The sequence below is a fragment of the Rhinatrema bivittatum genome, chromosome 13 (assembly GCF_901001135.1).
Source record: "Rhinatrema bivittatum chromosome 13, aRhiBiv1.1, whole genome shotgun sequence".
Classification (NCBI taxonomy): domain Eukaryota; kingdom Metazoa; phylum Chordata; class Amphibia; order Gymnophiona; family Rhinatrematidae; genus Rhinatrema; species Rhinatrema bivittatum.
In genome coordinates, this window is record NC_042627.1 from 66827776 (window position 1) to 66853589 (window position 25814).

Here is a 25814-nt window from a genome sequence, read left to right on the forward strand (position 1 = left end):
AACTGGCCCTTCATTTTTGAGGTGGCAGATTCCATGCAGCGAACTTCGATCTTCCAAAGGTCATTTATTGGAAACGAGAATGATGCAATGGGGGGTGGGCTTAGGAACACGTTGAAAAATCTATCAGGACAGAACGGAATCATTTACCATTTAGAAAGACGCTTAACATTCTATTTGCTTCTAACAAATTACGTGGGATGAAGGCAGGTGAGGAGGGGGATGGGGTAGTGAAGTATTACTGTGGGGAAGGAACTGGTTAAGTGCTGTGAAGAAGCAAGCTGCAGTAAACTTGATGGCAGGAGCAGGCACTCTGGGGGAAAAATGGGTTTGGTAGAAATTGATAAGCTGCTTTTAATATGGGACTGCACTGGCAGTTTTTCACATGGGTTCAAGGGGCCTGGGAAGGGTGGGATAGGGGAAGATGAAAAGGGTGGATTTAATTATTTAAAAATGTATAACCTACCTTATCCGCTGTTAGATGGGGATAGTGTTTGTGGTTTTTTTTGGGGGGGTGCTGACAGTCCTGGTGCTGAAAGGATAGGCTCTCTAGTTTGCTTTTATTGCTCATGTTGACATGTTTTTATGTGATTATGCTTTCTTAATTTTGGTTTAAGCCATTTTGATTAGATTTTGTATTTAAAACAGGGGCAGTAAATAGAAATAAATGAAATAAAATGTATGTTTTCTTATTTCTCAACAGGAAGATGACCTTTGCGCTAATTCTCTCCAATTAATATCTGCCAATTGAAAGGGCAGCCTGCACAGCTCTGGCTCTGCTTTTCTGGCACATACAAGAGTAGCACGCAGCTCTGTTTTTTTCTTTTTTTTTAAATTCTCGACACTGAAATGGCAAAGGGTTTCTATATTAGTAAGACTCTGGCCATTGTAGGAATCCTTTTTTCGGTGGTTGCAATAGCCACTGTCATAGGTCTGTCAGTTGCACTGTCTCAAGAAAAGGCCAAGAATGAAAACTCTAGTTCATCCAGTGGTACACATATAGGAACAACGTCCTCTTACCTACCTAGAGATGAAGTAACAGTACGACCGTCAAATGAGATCTGGAACAAATACAGGCTCCCAGGCTCCCTGATCCCTGAACATTATGATGTAGAGCTGCAGCCCTATCTGACGAAGAACTCAGAAGGCCTCTACATTTTCAAAGGCAACAGCACCGTCAGCATCAAATGTGTGACCCCAACAAACCTCATCCTGATTCACAGCAACAAACTGAACTATACCCCGAAGAATGGTCATCCCATTTCCCTGGGAGGAGTGGATGGTTCCAACCCGCCCGCCATAGAGAAATCCTGGCTTGAGGTTCCAACCCAGTATTTGGTGGCCCAACTGAGCAGCAACCTGGAGGCGGGCAAAAAATACACAATTTCGAGTGAATTCACCGGGAAGCTGGCGGATGACCTGGCTGGATTTTACAGGAGCGAGTACAAGGAGGGCAATGAAACAAGGTAGGATGATGAGGATAACAGGACAAGAGCCTCAAAAGCCATGGTTCAGTATAGAGTATAATAGAATATCAAGCATTAACCTAGGGGTAATTCAATGGTTAAGCTATAACCTATGTGTTACAATACACAGCACCTGAAAAACATGTATTATATATTTCCCCTACCAACAATGTAGAAGGAAAAACATCCCACTAATAATTTGTTTTGATTGAATGACGGGAGAATTACATCAGGGGTGAGCACTGGATTTGGTATTCTTCAATTTCTGCAACGCTTTTGACACAGTCCCACTTAGGAGACTCATAAATAAACTGAGAACTTTAGGGATGAGCCCCAAGTTGATTGACTGGATTAGAAACTGGTTGAGTGAGAGACAGCAGAGAACTATGGCAAATGGAAATCTGCCTTTTATGAAGATAACAAGATCTGCAATAGTGTGGACATTCTTTAGAAAGTAGACAATATGTGGCATGATCTTAGAATATTTGGCAAGTGATTTCATGCTTGGCAGTTAAAATTCAAGGCAAGGAAGTCCAGAACCATGTAACTGGGATGCAGAAATCTAAGGGAGCGGTATATGATTGGGAGGAGATACTGATGGATGCTGTTTGCGAATTGCCTCCAGTATACACTAACTATGGTTTTTGAGGCCTTTGCTTTCTGCTAATGAGACAGCACTACTAGGATAATCAGATCCTGTGGATTTAAAAGTTTTCAGGAAGCCTGCTTCCATGATTATTACATTGGGGTTTGGAGATAAGTAATTGCTTTCTACTTGGCTTTGCCTCACCTCTATTAAAAGATTTTTTATTTGCATATTAAAAAATTGTTTCTGAAAAATAGCTGGGACTTGGAGTAATAGGATCTTTTCCATACCGATGATTATAATCATACTGGCACTTTAGGTCTAAAACATAAGACACTAAGTTAAATGGTGCATTCTAGGTGCCTACTTATGAGGTCTTGCTCTGCAAAGCAACTGTGGCTAATAATGTGTGCAGAGCATTGTTAATTTGAATGAAATTTATGTGTATGATTTAAGTTATTTCAGCTTTTATATAGGACCCTAAACCACAACACTTTAAAACAAATTAATTACAAGTACAATGAGTCTCTGTTCCTGTGAGCTTACATATTAAGGGATACTGAAACAAATCTCATAAGAACATGCCATACTGGGTCAGACCAAGGGTCCATCAAGCCCAGCATCCTGTTTCCAACAGTGGCCAATCCAGGCCATAAGAACCTGGCAAGTACCCAAAAACTAAGTCATCCCATGTCACTGTTGTTAGTAATAGCAGTGGCTATTTTCTTAGTGCACCTAGAAGATGTAATAGGGCAAATTGACAAACTAAAGAGTAGCAAATCACCTGAACCAAATGGTATATATCCCAGAGTACTAAAAGAACTAAAAAATGATATTGCAGATCTGCTATTAGTAATTTGTAAACTATCATTAAAATTGTCTTTTGTACCTGAAGACTGGAATATTGCCAATGTAACACCAATTTTTAAAAAGGGATCAAAGAGTGATCATGGAAACTACAGATCAATGAGTCTGACGTCTGTACAGGAACCTATCATAAAGAACAAACTTGCTGAACACAAAGATAAGCTTAATTTAATGGGACAAAGTCTTGCCTCACCAATCTGCTATATTTTTTTTAGGACATAAATAAGCATGTGGATAAAGATGATCCAGGTGATATAGTATATTTGGAATTCAAAAAAACATTTGACAAAGTTCCTCATGAGAGACTTAGGAAATTAAAAAGTCATGGAATAGGGACAGTGTCCTGTTGTGGATGGGGAACTGGTTAAAAGATAGGCTAAATGGAAAAAGGTGAATAGTGGAGTGCCCCAGGGATCTGTTCTGGGACCACTGCTTTTTAATATATTTATAAATGACCAGGAAATGGGAACAATGAATGAGGTGATCAAATCTGCCGATGACACACAATTGTACAAAGTTGTTAAATCACAAGAGTATTGTGAGAAATTGCAAGAGGACCTTGCAAAACTGGGAGCCTGGGCATGCAGATGGCAAATGAAATTTAATGTGCACAAGTGCAAAGTGATGCACTTAGGGAAGAGTAACCCAAATTTATAGCTACACAATGCAAGGTCCACATTAGGAGTCTCCATTCAGGAAAAGGATCTAGGTGTCATCGCTGATAATATGTTGAAATCTTCTGCTCAGTGTGCAGCAGCAGCCAAGAAAACAAATAGAATGCCAGGGATTATTAGGAAAGGGATGGAGAATAAAACAGAGAATATCCTAATGCCTCTGTATCGCTCCATGGTGCAACCTCATCTTGAGTATCTCAAAAAAGATATAGCAGAATTAGAAAAGGTACAGAGAAGTGCAAACAAAATGATAAAGGGGATGGAATGATTCCCCTATGAGGAAAGGCTGAAGAGATTAGGTCTCTTCACCTTGGAGAAAAGATGGCTGAGGGAAGATATGATAGAGGTTTATAAATTAATCAGTGGAATGAGACGAGTAAACGTTAATTGGTTGTTTACGCTTTCAAAGACTACAAAGACTAGGGGACACACAATGAAGTTACCAGGTGATACATTTAAAACCAGTAAGAGAAAATATTTTTGTACTTAATGCATAATTAAGCTCTGGAATTTGTTGCCAGAGGATGTGGTAAAAGCTATTAGTGTAGCTGCATTTAAAAAAGGGTTGGACAAGTTCCTGGAGGAAAAGTCCATAAACCATTATTAAGGTGGAGTTGCAGAGATTCACTGCTTATATCCGGGATAAGCAGCATGGAATCTCTCTAACCCTTGGGATCCTACCAGGTACTTGTGACCTGGAATGGTCAATGTTGAAAGCAGGATATTGAGTTTGATGGACCCTTGGTCTGATGCAGTATGCAAATCTTAGGTTCTTATATTTGCTATGGTTCCATCTGCTACACAGACTCCCTGCCATCAGAGGTCTTCAGCCAGCCTTGCTCATAGCTACCCTAGCCCCCTCCTCGCTGATCACCTGACGCATCAGCTCCAACCCTTCTTAATCCAGCATGTCCATTCCCTTAGGGCTTCCTCATTGAGTCACCTCGGCTCTATGACCTGGCCTCCCTTGTCTTGCTATTCTGTCTTGCCTTGTGTCCTATCTCAGCCTCCTACCTTGTGATAGGTTTGGGCTTCACACATCCCTACCTTGTGTGTCTCCCCCCTTGGTCCAGACCATGAATTTACCCCTATGCTTGGGGTGGGGAGTACACATGAAAAATTATATTTACTAATATGATTTATCTTTGGGTTCGTAGCCTAAGGCAGGGTCCTGGTCACCCCGATACCACATTTCTGTGTCCTTCGCAAACAACCTCTCACTTGTGGTACCACAGTCCAGATAAAATCATCACACCAGAGTAAAACAGTAATTAACCTTCTTACTAGGGATGTGCATTTGTTTGCGAGGAAATAGAGACGATATTTCCTATTTCATTGCATTTCGGGGTGGGGGGGGGGGGGGACAAAACGATTAGAAAAACCCATGAAATTTCGTGTGGTTTTCTTATCGTTTTTTTGGGGGGGAGAAAGGGCACATTAAAAAAAACAAAAAAAAACCCCAAACCCACCTCAACCCTTCAAATTTAATTAATTGCAACCCCCATCCTCCCAATCCCCCAAGACTTACCGAAAGTCCCTGGTTGTCCAGCGGGGTCCTGGGAGTGATCTCCCCCTCTTGGGCCATCGGCTGCCACTAATTAAAATGGCGCCAATGGCCTTTTGCCCTTACCATGTGACAGGGGCTATCGGTGCCATTGTTCGGCCCCTGTCACATGGTAGTAGCAATGGATGGCCCACGCCATTTTTTAAGATGGCGCCGGCCATCCATTGCTCCTACCATGTGACAGAGGCCAGCCAATGGCACTGATAGCCCCTGTCACATGGTAAGGGCAAAGGGCCATCGGCGCCATTTTGATTACTGGCAGCCGACGGCCCGAGAGCGGGAGATCGCTCCTGGGATCCCCGCTGGACCACCAGGGAATTTTGGCAAGTTTTGGGGGGGTTGCAGTTAATTAAATTTGAAGGGTTGGGGTAGGTTTGAGGTTTTTGTTGGGTTTTTTTTTACAACCCCCCCTGTTGTAATTAATTAAATGTGAAGGGTTGGGGCGTGTTTTGGGTTTCGTTTCAGCAGCAGCCGAAATAACATTGGCCCAAACCGCGGGGAAAATGAAATTTCCCGCGGCGGGCCGATAACTAAGGCCAAACCCAAAGGTTCGGCCGAATCACATCTCTTTACTAGTATTATGTAAGTAGACAGTAAATCCAACCAGAACATTAAGTGGGAAAAGTACAGCAGAGAAGTATAATATAAACTTGTAGTTTTCTTATTTTATATCAGTCATTGCAAAAATAACACTGGGTATGGCCTGTTAGCCAGGGCAACCAACAGACTCCTATGGAGAGTGAAAAAAAAAAATAAAAAAATTAGGGAACGCTAATAGAGAGAGGTTGGGGGGAAAAGCAGTGAAGTACACAGCTTTCAAAAATTGTCTTTACCCCCTGAGTACTCAAACATTGAGGTGGGGGAGGGAGGGAGAGAGATAGATCCACCCCAATGTCACCAGTTTGTAAAGGGTGCATCCTGTCCCAAACACAAAATGAAGAGCCATCGCAGACCCGGCAGAAGGAAGGGCCGGGTTTCAATGGAAGCTTCCCCTACTAAACCATCCTGACACTTAACACCCAGTGAGTCACTGGTGGCGTGACCTGAAACCTCACCCCCATCACTGTCCCTCTGGCACGTCCTGAAGACTTGGTGCAGACAAGCCATTACTGGGGGCGCAATCTCATAAACCTTTCCTTTCAGATAAAAAGGCTAACAAGGATGATGTCTTTAACAAGTGATAAAATGGAAACCAAACAGTTCAAAGGTTCATTCTATCACGTACAGTAAAAAAAAACACACCGACGAGCTACCCATGAGACTTCCTGTGCACACTCCGCGTTAACAGGACTTAATCGTTTGATTTCAGGGTCATTGCCACGACGCAGATGCAGCCAACGGAGGCGAGGAAGGCGTTCCCGTGTTTCGATGAGCCAGCGATGAAAGCCACCTTCAGTCTCACGCTGATCTATGAAGCACAGTATGTGGCAGTGGCAAATATGCCAAGCATAAGTAAGTTGCTACTTTACATTCCATGTATTTATTTACTGAAAATGGTTTTATTCAGAAAAACCTAAGTGAAGTGAAACAAACCAAAATAAAGCTTTATTTAAAAAAAAATGTGCAAATTGCATGCTTTTATAATGACAGCAGAGAAGGGTCAGTGTGGGGCTCAGACTGCTGTCAATCACAGCCATGGGCGACCTCAGCTTAGAGCCTCGCACGGTTTCTCTCTGTCTCTGTCCTATAAGAAAGAAGCGAGAAATAAAACTTGGAATGATTTAAGATCTGCCATGGCGTTGGTTAACAGCCTTTTTTTTTTTTGGAGTCTCATGCAGCGTTTAGATCTTGCTTGCCAACTTAACAAAAATAAATAAATAAAAGTAGCCTTCCAGAGGCTGTCTGCATGCCTGGGCCAGACAGGCCTGGGCGCGCACTATAGAGGCAGTGCATTCGAGTCCAGAGAGGGAGGAAGGATGTCACTGTTGCTACTGTGGCAGCCCCTGTCACGGAACGAGCGGTGCTGAAAATGTGCCACGGAGGTGGTGCCCCTCCAGAGCTCAGGCGTCAGGGAGCGTCAAAGCAGAGCTTGATTCTGAAAAAAAAGGGAGGGAAGTGCAGCTCCTCCAGCAGTTTTCAGCTGATTCGATGAGTTATTCTTGTGTACCGCCAAGTTGCATGGCAATAACTTTTACATAACTCTCAAACACCTGAACCTGTCTGAAAGTGGCATTTTAAAATAAAGCCTTCTCTTGTGCAGATTGCCTCAGATCTCTAATGCGACGCAGCTCGGGTCAGGACAATTTATTATGGTCTGTGCATCATTTCCATCTTTCCTATGGTTTTTTGGCAAAAGTCTTGAGTAATTAGAGGTCAAGGGAGATTATCCAGCTCATGAGTCGGCCATAGCGGTAGATAAGAAAGGGGCTGAAATTTTGAGAATCGGAGTCCATCGGGGGTTGACTGAGATTTTGGTGAGCCAGGTCAGTCTGCCTCAGAATTGGGTCCAAGCCACACTGGGAGAATGCTGAGCGCGTCTTGGACACCAGCTCCCCCGACAGTTTGGAAGTGACTTGGATGAAAATCAGATCACTTTGTAAAGCCCTAGTCCAAATCTTTGTAAAAGATTGAGACCCTAGCTTGCCTGCCTGCCCTAAATCACAGTGGATCATAACTGAAAATTATCTTGAGGGCTAATCATTTGCGCCTCTAATTATGTCTGTCGGATGCAGCCTCTAATTATGTCTGTCGGATGCAGAGACATCTTCCCAAGTTCTTCAGAACCGTGATCCGTACGGTATAAAGAACTGGAGCAGATAGCGGGTGAAGAAGAGAGCAAGGACAGAAGTGAGGAGCTTCTCTGACAGACAGCAGTGGGGCGGTTCACACATCGGACAGGAGCTATTGGCTAGCGCATGGTTTTGTAAAGCATTGGTTCAAAACAATTCGGGAATGCAAGGCACTTGAAGTTAAAATGATCCAGCCCTTGAGACCTGGGATTCCCGACTCAGTACCAGAAATGATTGTACTGTCTCTCTGGCACCTTCTTGTCACGCTAAAACATCAAAGCTCACCCCCCATCCCCTTTCTCCCTGCTTTTTCACTCCAACATTTGTAATGAAACCTGTAACTCGCTTGCATTTCCTGGCAACGCCGTCTTTTGCTCCGACCTGCTGCTCGTTCTGTCTGGTCCTGAAGAATGGAGTTTAGCGACAGGAAGCCAGGTCAAGAAATGTATTAAGCCATCCAATAAAAAGGCCTCTCGTATTTCATGGCTTGTTGACCATTATTTCTGTGCATTCAAGTTGACTAACGGGGCAGCCATTCTTCTTTATCCGTTACGTCCTTATTCAGAAACAAAATGTTTCATTCTTCAAGGTGCAGTTAACCAAACCATAGATGGGAAGCAATGGACTGTCAACAGATTTGATAAAACTCCAAAGATGTCCACGTATCTCCTAGCATTCATAGTCTCTGACTTTGGCTACGCTGAGGAACCTGGCAGCCATCCCCAGGTGAGATGGGACTTTCTCTTTCTGAGTGGAGGGGGCCGCTACGTATACGGGCTTCATACGGGTGGTTCTGTTCTGCTTTCAGGTCAGAATCTGGGCCCGCAGGAAAGCCATCCAGGATAAGCAGGGGGAATACGCCTTAAACGTGACAGGAAAAATTCTGAATTATTATGACGGCTACTACAACGTCTCCTACCCGTTGCCGAAATCAGGTAAGCAAAACCATGTAAAGTTTAGCCCCAAGAGTGATGCTAGGGGGCTGTTTAGGCAAGCAACAGAGCAGATATGATTTCTGTGCATGAGCAACAGCGCTAAAGGCCTGGGTCTGTACAAGCACGCGATGCCATTCTTACTGGTAAATTTTAAAAGCCCTGCGTGTGCCAAGGCTGAGAGATACGCGTGGGACTAGGCCCGGCGCGTGCCGCGCGGGTCACAAACAAACCGCGCCAGTGTGCGCGTATCTCCCGGTACGCACACAAACGTTTTTTTTTTTTTCACAAAAAGGGGCGGGTTGTGAGCATGGGTGGACCAAGCCTGTAGCATGAAATCTGCGCCTAAGTCTTCACGCGCACAAGAGCAGGCTGGGGTCCAGTACTGCGTGACTTTACTTCTGCTATGGATGGCACGTAAGTTGTGAAATTAAAAAAAAAAAATATAGAGTAGTCAGCAGGGTTTTAAGGGTCGGGGCTAATAGGGTTAAAGGGAAGCAAGTTAGCTGGGGGGGGTTTTTGGAAGTCCTGTCCTTTTACCGGGATGAACTGGGAATGAACGCTTACACATTCGAGGCGGCATTTGTGCGCACATGTACGCGCGCATAGCCGATTTTTATAATACGTGCATGTAAACGCAAATATACGCGGGTTGTGAGATGGAGGCAGTAGAGTTTGGCAAAATGAAATGCCATTTCTTGAGACCATTCTGTAGCTAAAATGCTTTCAGCCGGTAAAGGGCCCATAAATATGGCCTCAGAAGATGCACCGTCTAGAGTGAGTAAGAGCAATTACAACAATGCAGCTGTGCAGACTTACAAAAAAGAGGGTCAAAACGAGGGGACGGATGCTGGCGATGGACCGAGGAGGGGAAAATGGCGGGGGAGCAGATGCAGAGGAAGGAGAGGAAGAGGCAGGGGGTCAATATGGAGGAATGGGGAAAAGAGGTAGAGTTAGGGGGCAGTTGGTGGGGAAGGGGGGGGGGGGAATGCAGGGGGGCAGATGCTGGGGGGAGGTTAGAAGCAGTGGGAAGGGGAGTAGAGGCAGGGGGCAGGTGCTGGAGAAAGAGGGGGAAAGGCTGGGGTAGAAGGGGAAGAGGGGGGAGATAAATGGAGCCTGGATGGGCTTTTTGCTTCTTATATGCTCAGAAAAGGCTCCATTTATAAAATCAAACTTTTCCGCCTTGTGCCAGGAGAATGTGGTTTGCTCTTGGTTCTGTTTCATTGAAATCTTTCTGGAAGGAAACGTTCCTGTGGGCGGAAGTCCTGATGAAACTGTGCAAGAGGTTACTGTAATCAGTTAGGGGGGAAGGAACTGGGGCCGGGATTTAAGACTACGGTGCCCATGGACAGAGGAGCAGGGGTGGGGAGTTTTGCCCCTGGAAGTCAGAGAGCAGCGCGGGGATGGGGGGGGGGGGGGTGGAGTCCTAGTTGTTGGGCCCCCTTCAGAATTCGCCGCCCTGGGCGCGTGCCCCTGCTGCCTATGCCTACAGCCGGCCCCGAAGGCGAGAGGGAAGGGCACGGTGAGGAAGGAAAGTAAAAGGTGGTCCCGCCAGGGAAGCGTTCCGTTCTTGGGTTGTGCAAACAGATTTCTCAGCGGTAATGTCTTAATCGTCTGCTCCTTTTTATATCCCATTGTCTTGTGGATCGATTTATGGCATTTAAAATAAGGAAATATAATTTGTAGGGATGTGCTTTTGTTGGAGGAAACAGGAAATTAAAAAAAAAAAGTCCTGTTTTCTTTCGTTTCTGAAATAAAACGAAAGAAAAACAAACAAAGTTTGGTTCATTTTCCTTCATTTCATTTATTTAAAAATTGTCCATTCCCTGCCCTGCTTAAAAGTAAAAGCACTTCCCAGCAACCCCTGGACACTCTTACCCCATGACGTATTTAAAATCCATTGAAATTTTCATGGTACAAAGGTCATCCCTGCTCGCGTCTGTCCTGCTGCGTAGAACCCAGTTTTGTGTCTGCAAACCCTTTTGAAATATTCCCTCCTAAGTGTGTAAAAAACCGTCATTTAGATTATGGCAGCAGCTTATGAAAATACTTTCTCATGGACTGTGAATCTCACAGTTTGCCGATACCTCCTCGACTCTCCAAAACCTCACCTTGAATCCCCACCAGACCTCCAACCCACAGACCACAGACAAGAGAGAAGTGCAGTTCCAACGCTGCGATTCAGCCAGCAGGTGCAAACGTGGCCAGAGGCGTTTGCCAAGGACCACGCGCATGCCACTTGCAAAATTCCAACTTGTGTGGGCTTTCAAAAACGCTGCCACTAAACCGCCCCCTTTTTTCTCCTTCCATATTTACGCGCGGCGTTGCTAGTGTGCGCATACCCTAGGCTTTTGCAAACTACTATTTACACGTGGACTTGCTGTGTACACACAGAAACCTCTGATTTTACGCTCATTGACCTTTTTTGAAAATTCAATTCATATTGTAAAAAGTCTTTATGGGAAAGCAAAACTGTTAAAGAGCCACAGATTAATAAAGGATTCTTTTTGTTCCAGACCAAGTAGCCTTGCCCGACTTCAACGCAGGCGCCATGGAGAACTGGGGGCTGGTCACCTACCGGGAGACAGCCCTCCTGTATGATGACAAGATATCATCCATTAGTAATAAAGAGAGAGTGCTTACCGTGATAGCCCACGAGCTTGCACATCAGGTACTGAGGGTGCTAATACTGAAATTCTTCATGTGTCTTCTCTGGTTCCTCTTGTAACTTCAAAACGTCTTCAACAGTCCCAATATGACAGCGCATATTTACTTGGAGATGTACCTGCTTCTTTCATTTATGTGTCACAAGCCACAAATACAAGAGCCCCTTGCTTCTTTCCTAATGGCAGCCAGTGAGAACTCTTAGGATAGCCCTTGGTAAGTGAAATCCAATGGCTCTGCTCTGTTGCACCGCGGGGGCAGTTTCCTCTCCTTTTTCCTTAGGCTTGAGTATCATGTGGTTACTAACTCCTCCTCTCTCACTGGTGAAGCAGTTTACATTAACTGGAAAAGTCATGTAACCCCCCCCCCACGCACGCACGCACGCACGCACGCACGCACACACACACACACACACACACACACACACACACACTCGGACAAGGCACATAAAATGTAAGAGGTTTCAGATAAGACTGTGGGTCAACTAGATGGGTGTAGTGGACCTTGTCCCAGAGTCAAGGAGGCTGTGTTTCAGGGCCTCTGCTGGACAGGGATCTCAGCAGAATCAAGAGAGTTCCCTCTACGTCCCCCTCTGACAGCTATCTCGACTGAGAAAAAAAGAATATGTTTTCAGAGTGAGCTCTCTAACCACAAACTTTTGTCAGAGTATGTAGTAACAGAGTGAGAAAATGCTGATTAAATCAGGCCGCAGAGGTTTGCAAATAAGACAGAAAAGTCAAACTATTGAATCCATAGAAATTATATACAGCTTCCCCCGGATTAGGAGAACTTCTTACAAATACTTTTCCCCACTCTTCTCTCCAAATTCAATGCACACTTACTGGAAACCATTCCCACACACTTTCACCACCGTTTCTCTTCTTACTCAATAGACCATGTTTTTCCCAGTCTTAGCATCAATTTCTCCCCCCTTAAGTACTCCAGTACTCACTCACTGGACTCTTATGAGTCAATATTCAGCAGCAGTTAATCTGATAAATGGTGAGGTAGCCAACTAAATGCCAACTCTGAATATTTCCCCACTTATCCAGCTAAAGTTTAGACAGCTCTCTCTATAATCTATCCTATCCTATCCTATCCAGCTATCTCTTTATCTATCTTGTCCTATCCAGAATTTAGCCAGATTATGCAGGGGTTTTCCGGGGATGTTCTAAGGTGGAATTGGTAGCCGGATATGATATCTGGCTAAATCTAGTTGTGCCATAGAGTAGTCCTAAAGATAGTCTGATGAGTTTATCCAGCTATCTCTAAGATAGCAGGCTATATTCAATAGTGTGGCTGTACCATTGAATATCCCTTCCAAAGTTAGCTGGATAAATTTATCTGGCTAACCTTGCAATCCAGCCAGTGGCTGACAATAGTCAGCCACTGGCTGGATTACCCTCTTAGTAATTCTCTTCATTCTCCATAGAAACTCTGTAACCCTTCAGAAGTTTCTTCTGCCCCATCTAAGCAAAAGAACAGGAATTCCCCAGTGACCCCGGCTCTCACCATTCTATGGCTTCCTTTCTCTCCATTGACTGTGGGATCTCCAGACTTTCCTCCATCTCTGGGACTGGTTGGGTGTCCTGGTTGCTTTCCCTTGAGAAGAAACACTTACTCCACCTCAGTCCATTCCTCTTGATGGGGAAAGTGCCTGCGGGGCCCTTTCCAAAGACAGGCAGCCCTGGGTGAACCTGGTCCCCAACTGGGCTTTTTCCAACTCTCTAGTCCAACTCCTCAACCAGCCCTTTTATACTGATTGAGATTCTCCTTCTAAGGGACCTTGCTCCCTATTTTTCTTGAAGGGAACAACATTCCCACATAGACCATTGACCACTTGACCACAAATGCATCTTAAGTTTACCAGAAGGGAAGCCATCTAATGGCAATTCAGGCTATCGTATTCTTCACATGCAGTTAGTAGCAACAGACAGCTTTTGCTGTCCTACAGTACTCCCTCACACCTCAGTGATTTTCTCAGTTTACATGAGCACCCGAGTGGAAGTCAAGTAGTTTCCCCCAGGGCTTCTTTGTGACAAAAAAGGGCTCCTTGTTGGGAAACCCATCACAGTCAGAATGAGAGCTTCCACTCCTTTGAAGAAACACAGCACACAGTTGTGCGGTTTCCAGATCCCCGCTGGAAAACCAAAAGTAGAACTCACTTGAGCTCGGAGGCTAGACTTTCTCGTTCCTCGAGGGAAAGTCTGATGAGTGAACGTTATCTTCCACCTCATTGCGAAACTCCCAATTTCTTTTCTTTTCATGACTTTAGGACCTCAGAGAAGCAGAATAGAAAAAGAGAGCTTCACATTGGCTTTCCCTTCCTGTGTTCTCTAAAAACAGGGAGAGAACTTACAAGCCCCTGCCTTTTGGGCCTGCAGCTCCTCCCTGTGCTGTCGGCTTCCTTCTCAGGAGAGAAGTCATTAAACTCTCTAGGGGTCTTTACGTGCCACAGCAGGAATAATCCATTCTGGCAACCTCTCAAAGGGACCATATCATCTCTCTTTACTATTAGACTATGTCCTGTTTAAAAAAGGAGGTAACCTAAAAATATCCAAGAGAATATATGGAAAATCAATATATTTATAAAGGATCAGTATCAGTAATAAGTGTGTGCTAAACTGGTGTAATCCACTGCAATGGGCCCCAAGCAGTTGTTAGACACAAGCACCCAGGAATAAAGTTAGCTACTGAAACCTTCATCATTAATTAAGAAAGAAAAAAAGATTTTTTTGAATGAATATAAAAAATGTTGTCAAAAAATGTTTGTACTGATCTAAAATATCCAACATAAAGTCCTGCCTATGAAGACTTTCCAGTCCCTGAGGATGACAACAGTCGGTCTAAGATATACAGACTACGACATTTCCTAAATAGATCCAGATGAAGCTTCCTGTGAAACACCAGCCGCTGTTTTTGAATATCATTTAGGACTGTTATCTAAAAATTTTGTGTGCATTTTCTAAAAGGTTTTCTAAAAAGATCTACAGGAAAATCCCACACATGATTGAAGAGACCATGCAGGGCACACGGACTGGCTTGCTGATTCTGGTGGAGGAAGCCCTGTCAAAAGTTATTCATAAGCAGGACTTTCTGTTGGATATTTTTGCATAGTGTTTCCCTGTGTGTTGGTATTTATTTGTGTGTTTTATTATACTGTCATTCCATGTGAGAATCACTAGATCACAACGGTGTGCAGGTTTAACACTCGCAGACAAAGTGTGAGTTACAGAGGCGGGCATGCATATAGGTAGACATTCAAGGAAACATTGCAAATCTAAGAGTGTCCTTCATAGACAGACATATAGGATGCATTTGTAATTGTTATAAGGGAGGGGGGTGAGAGAATGGGGTAGTGATCAGGACATAGTTTGTTATCAGAGTGAGGGGGAGTTTATCACTCAGAGAGTAAGCATTATCGAATAGCCAGGTTTTCACTTCTTTCTTAAATTTCTTAATGTCGGCTAATATTCGAAGATTCTCTAGCATTGAGTTCCATAGTCTTGGGCCAGCAGCAGATATAGCTCTGCCTCTCGTTTGAGTTAGATGGGAATTTTTTAAGGTCAGGATTTCTAGCAGGCCTTTGTTCTGGGATCTTTAGCGCTGGTGTGGGAATATGCAGTTTGAAGGTTATTCCCATCAGATCGTTGTTTGGATTCCTGTTGTTGTATATTATTGTTAGTACTTTGTATATTATTCTCAACTGTATTTAGTTTTGGGATTCAAGGCTCTTTCTGATAGTCAATTTGTACTTATCTTAAACCAGTGCCTGACAATTAGCTTATGAATCTTCTTAAAAAGAAACTGCATATATAAGCACCCTTTAAAAAAAAAAAAATTGATGAAGGTTCGGTAGCTGATGTGAGTCTTGGGTGCTTGGAGCCCATTGCGGGCGGGAGGCAGTGGATTACACCAGTTTAGCACACACTCATTTCTGATACTGATCCTTTATAAATATATTGACATCTATTAACATCTTTTTTATCATTTTGGTTTGAATGAGAGGTGGTTGCTTATGGTTTTTTTTGGTAGTTTTTACTGTTTAAAAGGAACACAAAATTAGGAGGAAATCTAAAGAGTCTTTACATATATAAATTAAAGCAAAAAAATCTAACTAAGACCACTCGTGACATGAAATTCTTGTCCAGAAGCTTTCCTGGTTGTTTTGACATGAATTCCTCCGCATTCTAGATGACTCTTTAAGCTCTCCTTTTTGTCCTGTTTCTGTCCAGTGGTTTGGAAACCTTGTGACTCTGAAGTGGTGGAATGACCTCTGGCTGAACGAAGGCTTTGCCTCGTACGTGGAATACCTGGGAGCTGATTTTGTTGAGAAGGCATGGAACATCGTAAGTGCTCAAAGAAAGTTGTTTGAGGACACCACCCTGGTCAAGAAGCAGACAGTCTAAGAATTATTTTCACCTTACCAATTTAGACATTCTGACAGGCAGAGGCAGACAGTGAGAGAGAGAGAGAGAGAGAGAGAGAGAATACTGTGAGGCTGTGAGAATAATGGTGAGGCGGTGGATGTTGTGTATTTGGATTTTCAAAAGGCGTTTGATAAAGTCCCCTATGAGAGACTCCTGAGAAAATGTAAAAGTCATGTGATAAAAAACAATGTTCTATTGTGGACTACAAACTGATTAAAAGATAGGAAACAGAGAGTAGGACTAAATGGTCTATTTTCTCAGAGGAGAAGGGTAAACAGTGGAGTGCCTCAGGGTGCTTATTAATATATTTATAAATGTTTTGGAAAGGGGGATCAACTAGTGAGGTGATCAAATTTGCAGACATCATAAAATTATTCCAAGTTGTTAAATCACAAGCAGATTGTGAAAAATTCCAGGAGGACTTGTGTACTTACCAGGTACTCGTAACCTGGACTGGCCATTATTGAAAACAGGATCCTGGGCTTGATGGACCCTCGGTCTGACTCAGTATGGCAGCTTCTTATGTTCTTATCTTGCAAGACTGGAAGTCTGGGCATTCAAATGGCAGATGAAATTTCATGTAGACAACTGCAAGGCGATGCGGTTGGGGAAAGTTAACCCACCCTGTAGTTACCCGATGTAGGTTCCATATTAGGATTCACCACCCAGGAAAAGGATATGGGCATCATAGTGGACAATACTTTGAAATCCTCAGTTCAGTGTGAGGCAGCAGTCAAAAAAACAAACAAACAGAATTTAAGAATTATTCGGAAAGGAATAGAGAGTAAAACAGAGAATGTCATAGCCTCTGTATCGCTCCATGGTGAAGCTGCACTTGGACTACTGTGCAGTTGTGATTGCCGCATTACAGAGAAGGGGTAACCAAATGATACAGGGAATGGAACGGCTTCCCTATGAGGAAAGGGCTGAGGGGGGGGGGGGGAGGGGTATGATAAAGCTCTATAAAACCATGAGGAGGAGTAGCCTAGTGGTTAGAGCAGTGAGCTATCAACCAGGAGACCAGGGTTCAAGCTTCTTGTGACCTTGGGCAAGTCATTTTACCCTCCCTTGCCTCAGGTACAAACTTATCACACGCGTAAAGCCCCTCTAGGATGTTAATTAGCTGGAGGGAAGGGGGAGGAGTCTGCCGCGGCACCACTGGGGTGCGAATGAGCTGCGGCCTTTCGCAAGCCTGCCCCCCCCCCCCCCGCCTCCTTTTTCGCTGGATTCATCGTTCTGTGAAGAAGGATGAATCCAGTGCTTAGATTGTAAGCCCATTGGGGATTGGGATATACCTACAGTACCTGAATGTAATCTGCTTTGAAGCGCTGAAAAAAGTGTGACAAGCAGAATATAAAAATCTCAACAGATAGATAAATTGGTTATTTACTCTTTCAAATAATACAAAGGTAGGGGGGGACCCTCTTTGAACTTAGGAAGTAGCACATTCAAAACAAATCACTCAACGCACAATAAAGCTCTGGAATTCATTTTCACAGGAGGTGGTTATCGGAGCTAGGTTTAAAAAAAAGGTTTGGACAAGTTCCTGGAGGACTTACAGGCGAATTAAAAAAATCCCTACATGCACCAAAGCTGGGGAGATACATGGTGCGTGCCCCCTGGAAATGTAAAAGGCGCCCATTTTTATGTGCGTATCTTTCACTACACGTACAGGTCAAAAGCCAATGTTGAAAGGCTTTGATCTAGCTGGCTAAGCCCTCATTTACAGGGCCGGCAGAACCACTAGGCAGGGGCCTAGGGTGCCAGGATCCCAGGGGCAGGAGCTGCGGCAGCAAGAGCCAGCAACCCGACCTCACCCGACCCAGCGCTTCTCTCAGCGGTGTGGTAACCTGGTCCCATCCCCCTGCAGCGGCTCCCGCCGCCTCCCGCCATCTTGCTCCAGCTTTCTCCGCCCGGAGGAGTTGGGAGAAAGTGCGCGAGCCGGGGCAGGGCAGCGCGACCTGGGGGGGGGGGAGGACAGGGAGCAAGGCAGAAGGCGCCTAGGGCACCCAATACCCTTGCACTGGCCCTGCTTATTTAGATCCCTTTGAAAATTGATCTCCAAGGTCTTCTCCCATTCTTTGTCTATGGACGAAAAAAAAGTCTTTGACGAATCAAGCCTTTTGGCTCTTTTTTTAAAACTAAGCAGGGGAATTTATTCTGTTTTCAAATTTTTCATCCTTACAGAAAGATTTGATTGTACTCCGTGAAATGTACCCCGTCATGGAGATTGACGCGTTGTCTTCATCCCATCCTCTTTCATCAAAGGAGGAGGAAGTCAACACTCCAGCTGAGATCAACGAACTATTTGATCTTATTGCTTATAGCAAGGTAACTTCTTTGTCTCTGCTGCTTCTCTTCTTTTGCTAATCTGCCTTTCCCATGGTGAAGCCAGGTGGGCAGCCTCACTGTAAAGATGAAAGCCAATCGGTCTTTACATTAATTAAAGTCACTGTTCAGATGAGGAAGAAAGATCCAGCACTCCAAATGCTAGCAAGGAATGAAAAAGGCGATCAATCTACGAGCTCTCTCATGGTTTGGTTCCATACATGGAGCGTTCCTCTGGGAACCTCTCAGGTTGTAAGTTTGTGTCTTCTCTCTGGCTTCCTCACAGTTTGCTTAATTTACCATCTGACATTTTTGTGGGCTCTGATATGTTTCCAGTTCAGCAGTGGCCCAGGACTTTTAAAGCTCAGATTGTCGGAGATGTCGTTACCAGTCCGAATGCAAAGTTTCCCTTAACAGCAGCCATGCCACATGTATTCAGATTTCATAGAGCCTTATCCTGATGTTCTTTTCTTCCAACTAAGAAGCCAAATTGATCTTTTTATTTCCATGGTAATTTTGAAGAGTCTGACTTAAACATGGCTGCCACTCTTCTGCCCTGATTTTCATAACTTGCAGTCAAACTCTCTCTTCTTCTTTATGGAATTGAGTTCCCCCTGAATGAATAAATAGGAGATTTATTTTACTTGTGAACCAGACTTTTATATATCATATACCAATTATAAGACCATTGGGCCCATCCCATTACCAAAGTGGAGGTTTCTGGACAGGGATGAAACAGGAGGAGTGTATTTGATTTCAAGGTCTACCCCCAAAGAGAGGGTCCTTTCTTCTAAATTTGTAGGTTCTCAAAGAGTCACTAGAGGGAAGTTGTGAGTGGAGAAGCAGAGAGGTCACACATTGATGGCTCTCTCCATGATCTGGAGAGAGAGGGGTGGGGTTTATGGCATAGAGGGTGTCAGTTTGGGTTTGTGTTCAGAAACCCTGCAGCAGTTGTCCTAGAAAGGCAAAAATCCTGGTCCAAGGGATGAGAGGCCTTCTCCAGAGAGCAGGTACTGTGTGGATGATCTACGCGAGGGTAAAGGAGCCTCGTGGACTCCTTACAAGGGTTTAGCGAGGAAAGGACACCAACAGGAACCTGTGGGAGTCCAAACCCCTGAAAGGTTTCTCGAGCGGCTCCAGGATTTTATTTTCCTTGCCGACATCGCTGGGCCTGCATTTTCCCTCTGTTTTGTGTCAGTAAACTTGTTCTTTATTTTGGAACATTAACATTTTGTGTGAGACTCTGAGTGATGGAGCTGCTAGGAGCACATTTACTCTTTTCCCGAGGCTGCAGCAAGTTTTCCCGGTACTCAACAGCACTGGGGAAGGTGCCATTTGGCCTACAAAAGGAGGATCCTGCGGCAGGGAGTTACATGACAATAATGCAATGTCACTTGAGCACAACTAAACTGCTGTTGGAGAATGCCTGACAGGTTCACTAGCCCTGCCAACGTCGAGCTGCTGTGCTTAACTCCTCCCAGGATTCAGATGACCTCAGTTCACTCTTCCCTTTTTTGCTTTCTCTCCAGGGAGCTTCGGTTCTTCGCATGTTGTTCGAATTCTTGTCGGAGCCCGTATTTACAGAAGGATTATTTGTAAGTGGTTTTTTTTGTTTTTTTTTTACTAACTGCTAAAGAAGCATTTCCATTTATTTTCAGTCCAAGATAAAATGTTTTCCTGTTGGCTTTTAAAGTCAAAATATATGGGGGCATATATCGCGTGCGAGCCACTTGGAAAATGACCCACCCCCACTGTTTTACCTGTGGATTTAGCACCAGTTCTTAAAGGGAAAAAAATACAAGAGTACTTTCGCTTGGAAAACTTGCATCTGGGAAAAAAAAGTACCCACAGAGATTTACGTTTGCTGTTTCTGTGAATATTTTTTTCTGACCAAACAACCTAAGCCCACCTTGGGAACATTCCTGCTGCAAGGCAAGTATAAGTGCGCACCTTGTGAAACTATGGGCCTGATTTTCTAAAGTATTGCAGGCCTGCGATAATTTAGAAAACGGCACTAATGGGGGGCGGGGGGGGGGGCGGTCCTGTGCTAGCCAGCAGCGATCTCACCGCCGCGGTGTGATCGCTACCGGTTTCGCACCCAATAGCGCCACCATAGAAGGTGTAGCTACTGGGCGCGAACTAGGACGCGAAAAGGGCCTTACAATTTCGTCGTCCGTGGCATCTTCGCGAAGTCGGCCCCGGTGACGCCCCGACTCCTCCTCTTCCGGGGCTGACACCGCCCCCCATCCTGGTGTCACACGCGGTAAGGGACTTTTCGCGTGCGAAACGTCCCTTATCGTGTGCGAGCCACTTGGAAAATGACCCCCTATGTGCTTGTACCCGCATACAGGGCAATTTTCCAAGACACCATTTCCACCAAAACATTTTCACAGAAGGGTTTTTTTTTAATTTTTTTTTTTTTTTTACCTAGGATAGAAAAATTCCAGGTGCTTTCTTGTATTTGTTGTGATAGTTTCTGAGGTTTTTTTCTTCTCTTTGCACTCCTTTTTGATAATCAAGTACTTGGATTAGTTTTATTTGCGGCCAAAAAATATTCGTGTTTTTTGTCTGTGAGCTCTGATCAAGCGATTCCCTTGGCATTTCAGTGAGAAAAATATTTGGTTTCTAAAAATTATGCCCACAATGTGTAACAATTTGGATTTATATAAATTTTCATCCAAAATGGAACCCAACACATTTTTGTTTATTTACTTAAAACATTTATGCTTTCCACATCTTAACAAATTGCCTAAAGCAATGTACACAATTAAACATAAAATACAATATATAAAACAAAACACCATAAAAACTATCAACTGACAATACAGACCCCATAATTGGGCATAAGCCTTTAAAACCAGCACCTTCAAACCCCCAATAGTCATCAACTAGGTTTTCAACGTCCTCCGAAATTTCAGTAACTCCCTTCTTTTTTCATTTCTAATGGTATAGCTTTGGAACTGCTGCAGAGGAGTTGAGATTTTGTAATCTAATATACAGTCGCACAGATGGTAGTTGCAATTGTTAGTGAGAGTTGGATCTCAAATTTTCAGCCAGAACATTGCCAGGTTAGCTGATCCTGAGTTGCAGTGGATGCCTGCCTCTCATCATCTTACATGCCATGACTAAGCATTTAAACCTTACAATGCATACTTATTGGCAACCAATGTAGTTCGCGCAATAGTGAGGCTGCTTCTAGAACCACCCAAGATGATCCTAGCTGTGGTATTTTGAATTACCTGCAATTTCCTAATAACTTCTCCTGATAAACCCCAAATAAATTGCATTACAGTAGTCTACCTGCAATAACTATGAAGCATATGCCACAGCTTTTAGGTCCCGAAATTCCAAGAATGATTTCAATTGTCTTGAGCCAGAAAAGAAATATGTTTCTCCATACCCAACCAGACTTTCACGGCTCTCATATTGCTCTTTATTTTTTCCATATTTAAGTCTCTTGCACACAACACAGATAATCTCAGCATGGTGAATAATGAAATCATTACTCAAGAAGACACATGAGACTTGTTTGATGGTTTCCAACATTTCTCTTTACTGATAAGGTGCAATAATGAGTTTTAAAGTCTTTACAGCTATGTACTTCATTTTAAAAGATGATACAAGTGCTTTTAATAAGTTTGTGACTTCTTATAGTCTTTCTCAAGTTCAGATGTCCTCCAATTCAATTAATTCTTTTAATTACTTGATTTCTTTCCTCCCATTGGAATATAGGGCTAGTATCAAAATTGTTTTCTTAAAGTATTGAGTCTTTTATATCCTACCTCCTCTTGTAGTATCAAGGGTGATACCTTTTCTCCTTCTCTTTCTTTCAATCTTCAGTATGGGTCATTGATGTGGTCCGTCTCCTCTCCTCCTTTCCTTTTTCTCCTTCTTCCTTTTTCAGGATGTCTGAAAGTCATCCTCTCCTTGGATTCTTATACTCTCAGGTTTCACTTGCATGAAGAGAACCTCTTCCATTTATTAGAAGAGAAAACTCAAAACAGCTTAGTTGAGTCCAAAAAGATTTGGAACTCCAAACTCAAATAAGTTAAAGGTGGGATGAGAGGATGGAAAGAAAGTCTCACTGAAAATAAAAATCTCCATGAAGCTTAAACTTAAGACTTAGAACAATAATAGCAAAGATTAGGACCTGCTGCCTCCTTGACAGAAAAAAGGATCCACAAGAGAAAAATGGTGATCTCTCTAGAAAAGCACTGGGGACCCTACCATTGTTAGCTGCTACACGAGGGAGCTGCAAACCCAACAACACATTCTATCTACCCTCAGACCAAAATGAAACATTCTTGCCCAAGTATTAGTAGGGAACTAATAGGATCCCTAGATCTATTTAAAAATAATCTTTGTCATAAGATAGAAATGTTGGAGAATAATATAAGAAGATGTAATCTTCGCTTTACTAATTTTCCAAACGTTTTGTCTCTCTCTCAGAGAGAAGTGTTTCATAGATATCTTGATTGATGTGCTTCAGTTTCCTTCCGAGTCATTGCCTCCTACTCTGAGAATTCAATGTATTCCTGGTTTTCTGATAAAAGGAGCTACGGAAGTATGGAAAATAGGTGCCCCCAGTTTCCATCTCAGATTGATATAGTGGAACAGTGCCAGGAAGATGTGGTTAGAACATCACTATTAGTTTCCTTTTCTCTGGAAGTCAACAGGATTTGGACTCTTAGAGCTATTTTTTTGTAATAAAGATGCTCTTATTTTGGTCAGAAGGTTAGGGTGAATCTGGATCTTTGTAAAGTCTCTTAAAATGAGAGACAAGTTTTTGGCAATGCATAATAGGGTTGTGTCCCTGGGTGCTGAATTTTTCTTTCGTTTCTGGTTAAATGTATAATCAAGTATTGGGGGTGTATTATATTTTTTATGATCCAGTTCAATTGCAGAAGTTTCTAGAAGAAAGATCATCTTAGCCAGATTGCAACATACAGCCTATATTTTATATTGCAAATCATTAAAATGTGATGTTCACCATCTTTCTTTTTCTTTTGTAATTATGATTTTTCTATTTGGTCCTTTTTTTTTTTCTCCTCTTTCCCTTCTATGGTGGACTCTATGTAACAAAACCATCATATTATGTAACAACATAATATGATGGTTTTGATTTAATATTATTATCATATTCTTGTATTTTTCTTTTTTGCATTTATTTTTGCTTAGTTGAGCAATTGCTTAGCTTGAATTTGAAAACTATCATAAACAGTAAATAAAACAAGGACATTTATGTGCTCATCTACTAGGGATATGCACAGAAAATATGTTTCATTTCTTTTAAATCTATTTTTCATTTTGTTTGCATTTTTTTTCATTATGTTTAGTTTATTTGAAAGAAAATAAGCATCAAAGAAAAAGAAAAAAATAACAAATAAACAACCTCCCCCCAAAAGAAAACAGAGGCCTGCTGAAAACTCACTAGCACTGCTAAATCTAAACATGTAATCCCCCTAGGCCTTCCCCTATTCCCACATCCTCCCTGGCTGTCTGTTACCCCATCCCCAGGGTTCCAGGAGAGATCCCCAGTTGCTCCTGCCCTGCCAAGTCTCTGAGGCCAACACCATTTTTTTTTTTTTAATATTTCTTTATTGTATTTTAAAATAATTCTAACACTGAATAAGCAATCCTCTCAGACTGCACAATGCAACATACAAAATACAACTTGCCAACGGGCACATAACATTGCAACAACAACACCATTTTAAAAATGGGACCCTGCTGGGTAGGAGCGACTGAGGATCACGCCTGCCTGATTTGGACTACTGAAACGCCAGTGATGGGGTAGCAAATATCTAGGAGGAAAAATTCATGCATTTCAGCAGGATTTTTTTTTTTCGTTTTGTAATGAAATGAATACATGTTTTGTTGTTGTGTTTTTCATTTAATTTTAAAACAAATGACATCCCTAGCATTTAACTAAGTGGTAGAAACCCAGAGAGGAAGACAACTAAGCAGACTGGATGGACTAATTGGTGTTTATCTATTCCCATTTACCACGTTACTATGCCCCTTGATGGTGAGATGTCTTCAGTTGAGGTCAATCCGTTTTTACTACTGCGGTGGATTTTTCTCCATTCATTTAGTAAGATATCCATGCTCTCCGTCCATGCGGGCAAGTCTCTCTTTTTCCAAACTCTCCTTTATTTCTCCATTTTTATGCTGAAGATTATGGCCTTTGCAACTGTCTAGAGAAATTCAAGTTCTCTGGATTCCTCCTTGTTGTCCTTACTGTAGTCAGGAGTCTTTCTAGGTCAGGGTAAAGGATCGACAGTAAAGATGTTGTAGTACATGACCTTAGTAGGCCTCTTCTTCTTGTCTTCTGAAAACACACTTGAATATTGCAAAAATAATAACCAGGTTTTTATTTCTTTTAACTCTTTTGCAGACTTATCTCAATGAATTCAAGTATGATAACGCCAATTACAGTAACCTATGGACTCACTTCCAAAAGGTACAATATGTTGGGTTGTTGCTTTCATTCCAGAAGATACGGGTCTGTTTTGGTTGTTTGATCGCAAGACCTAATTGTTAGAAGAACTACGGGATATGTGAGCAATTCAGCCACCCAGTTTATGGCGCTAAAAAGTAATACCCTGAGAAGAAGAAAACACTGCAGTTTGTTGGGAGGCCCATGGTATTAGGTTGTAATCATTACAGTTATGTGCCTGTTGGCTCATCATGTCTCAGTGGCGTAGGCTTCTTACAACATGTGTGAATTCAGGCTGGGACATCAGCAGCTGTTGGCAGTGCCAGCTAGAGGATATCGGCAATTGTAATTGCCAATAAAACTGCTGTAATGTGCTAAGGATCAAATACTGGTATTGCATGTTCAAACTGGGCTAAAAACATTTAGGCATGCATCCCATATTTTGATCTTCTTGGCTTTCTTTTTCTGATCTCGCTTGTGCCTTTCAAGGACTCTCTCTAGGTCCCCTGTATGTTAGCAGAATCCTGAGAAAATTTACCGGTGATATCTTTTTAGCAGACTAGCAATGAGTTTGTGGGAAGAAGCACAGGAGTTTGTAGTTATGAAAATCTATGTCCTAACACATTACCAAATATAATGTTTTTTTCAAAGAAATTTCTGTCATTTCTTCCCTGCACTGGTCCTTCCCATGATTTTCACAATTACTCATAGATTAAAGCAAACCTATAAACCTTCACAGCTGTCCATCTTTTTCCATGCTATCATTAAATCTATGTACACATTGGACGTTATCCAATCAGCTATTTAATTGTTAATTCAGACAGTGTTCTCCATAGCTTGTTATACACTTTCCTGTTGAACAGAGCCTAAATCTTGGAAGCTATCCCTACATGAATTCATTTAATCCAAGAAAAATGCATCACCTGCAATCTGTTTGCCGACTTTAATTTCCATACATTTCAGTGGACTCATTCAGACTCTCAAGAGAAACCATGTCATCCAATGGGAAGCCGGGATTCAATAATCTCTGTCTATGTGAGCCATCTGACGTACCCATGAGCATCCCAATATTGTTGGAACTTAAAGGCACCCAACAGGAAACGATAATGTTGTACCTAAACTCTCCAGCTAATGCCTT

The 25814-nt window shown here is 42.9% G+C and overlaps 1 protein-coding gene across 2 annotated transcripts in view; it reads left to right on the forward strand.

Moving 5' to 3' along the window:
• Positions 1–25814, forward strand: part of LOC115074786 (aminopeptidase Ey-like) — a 75038-nt gene that overhangs the window by 20525 nt on the left and 28699 nt on the right. For both annotated transcript variants that reach the window (XM_029574611.1, XM_029574610.1), the window contains exons 2-10: positions 701–1463; positions 6464–6606; positions 8473–8609; positions 8692–8818; positions 11332–11486; positions 15715–15828; positions 18097–18240; positions 19767–19832; positions 24635–24700. In XM_029574611.1, the coding sequence (XP_029430471.1) occupies positions 847–1463; positions 6464–6606; positions 8473–8609; positions 8692–8818; positions 11332–11486; positions 15715–15828; positions 18097–18240; positions 19767–19832; positions 24635–24700 (1569 nt within the window). In that variant the 5' untranslated portion in view covers positions 701–846. The remainder of the gene's footprint in view (positions 1–700; positions 1464–6463; positions 6607–8472; positions 8610–8691; positions 8819–11331; positions 11487–15714; positions 15829–18096; positions 18241–19766; positions 19833–24634; positions 24701–25814) is intronic.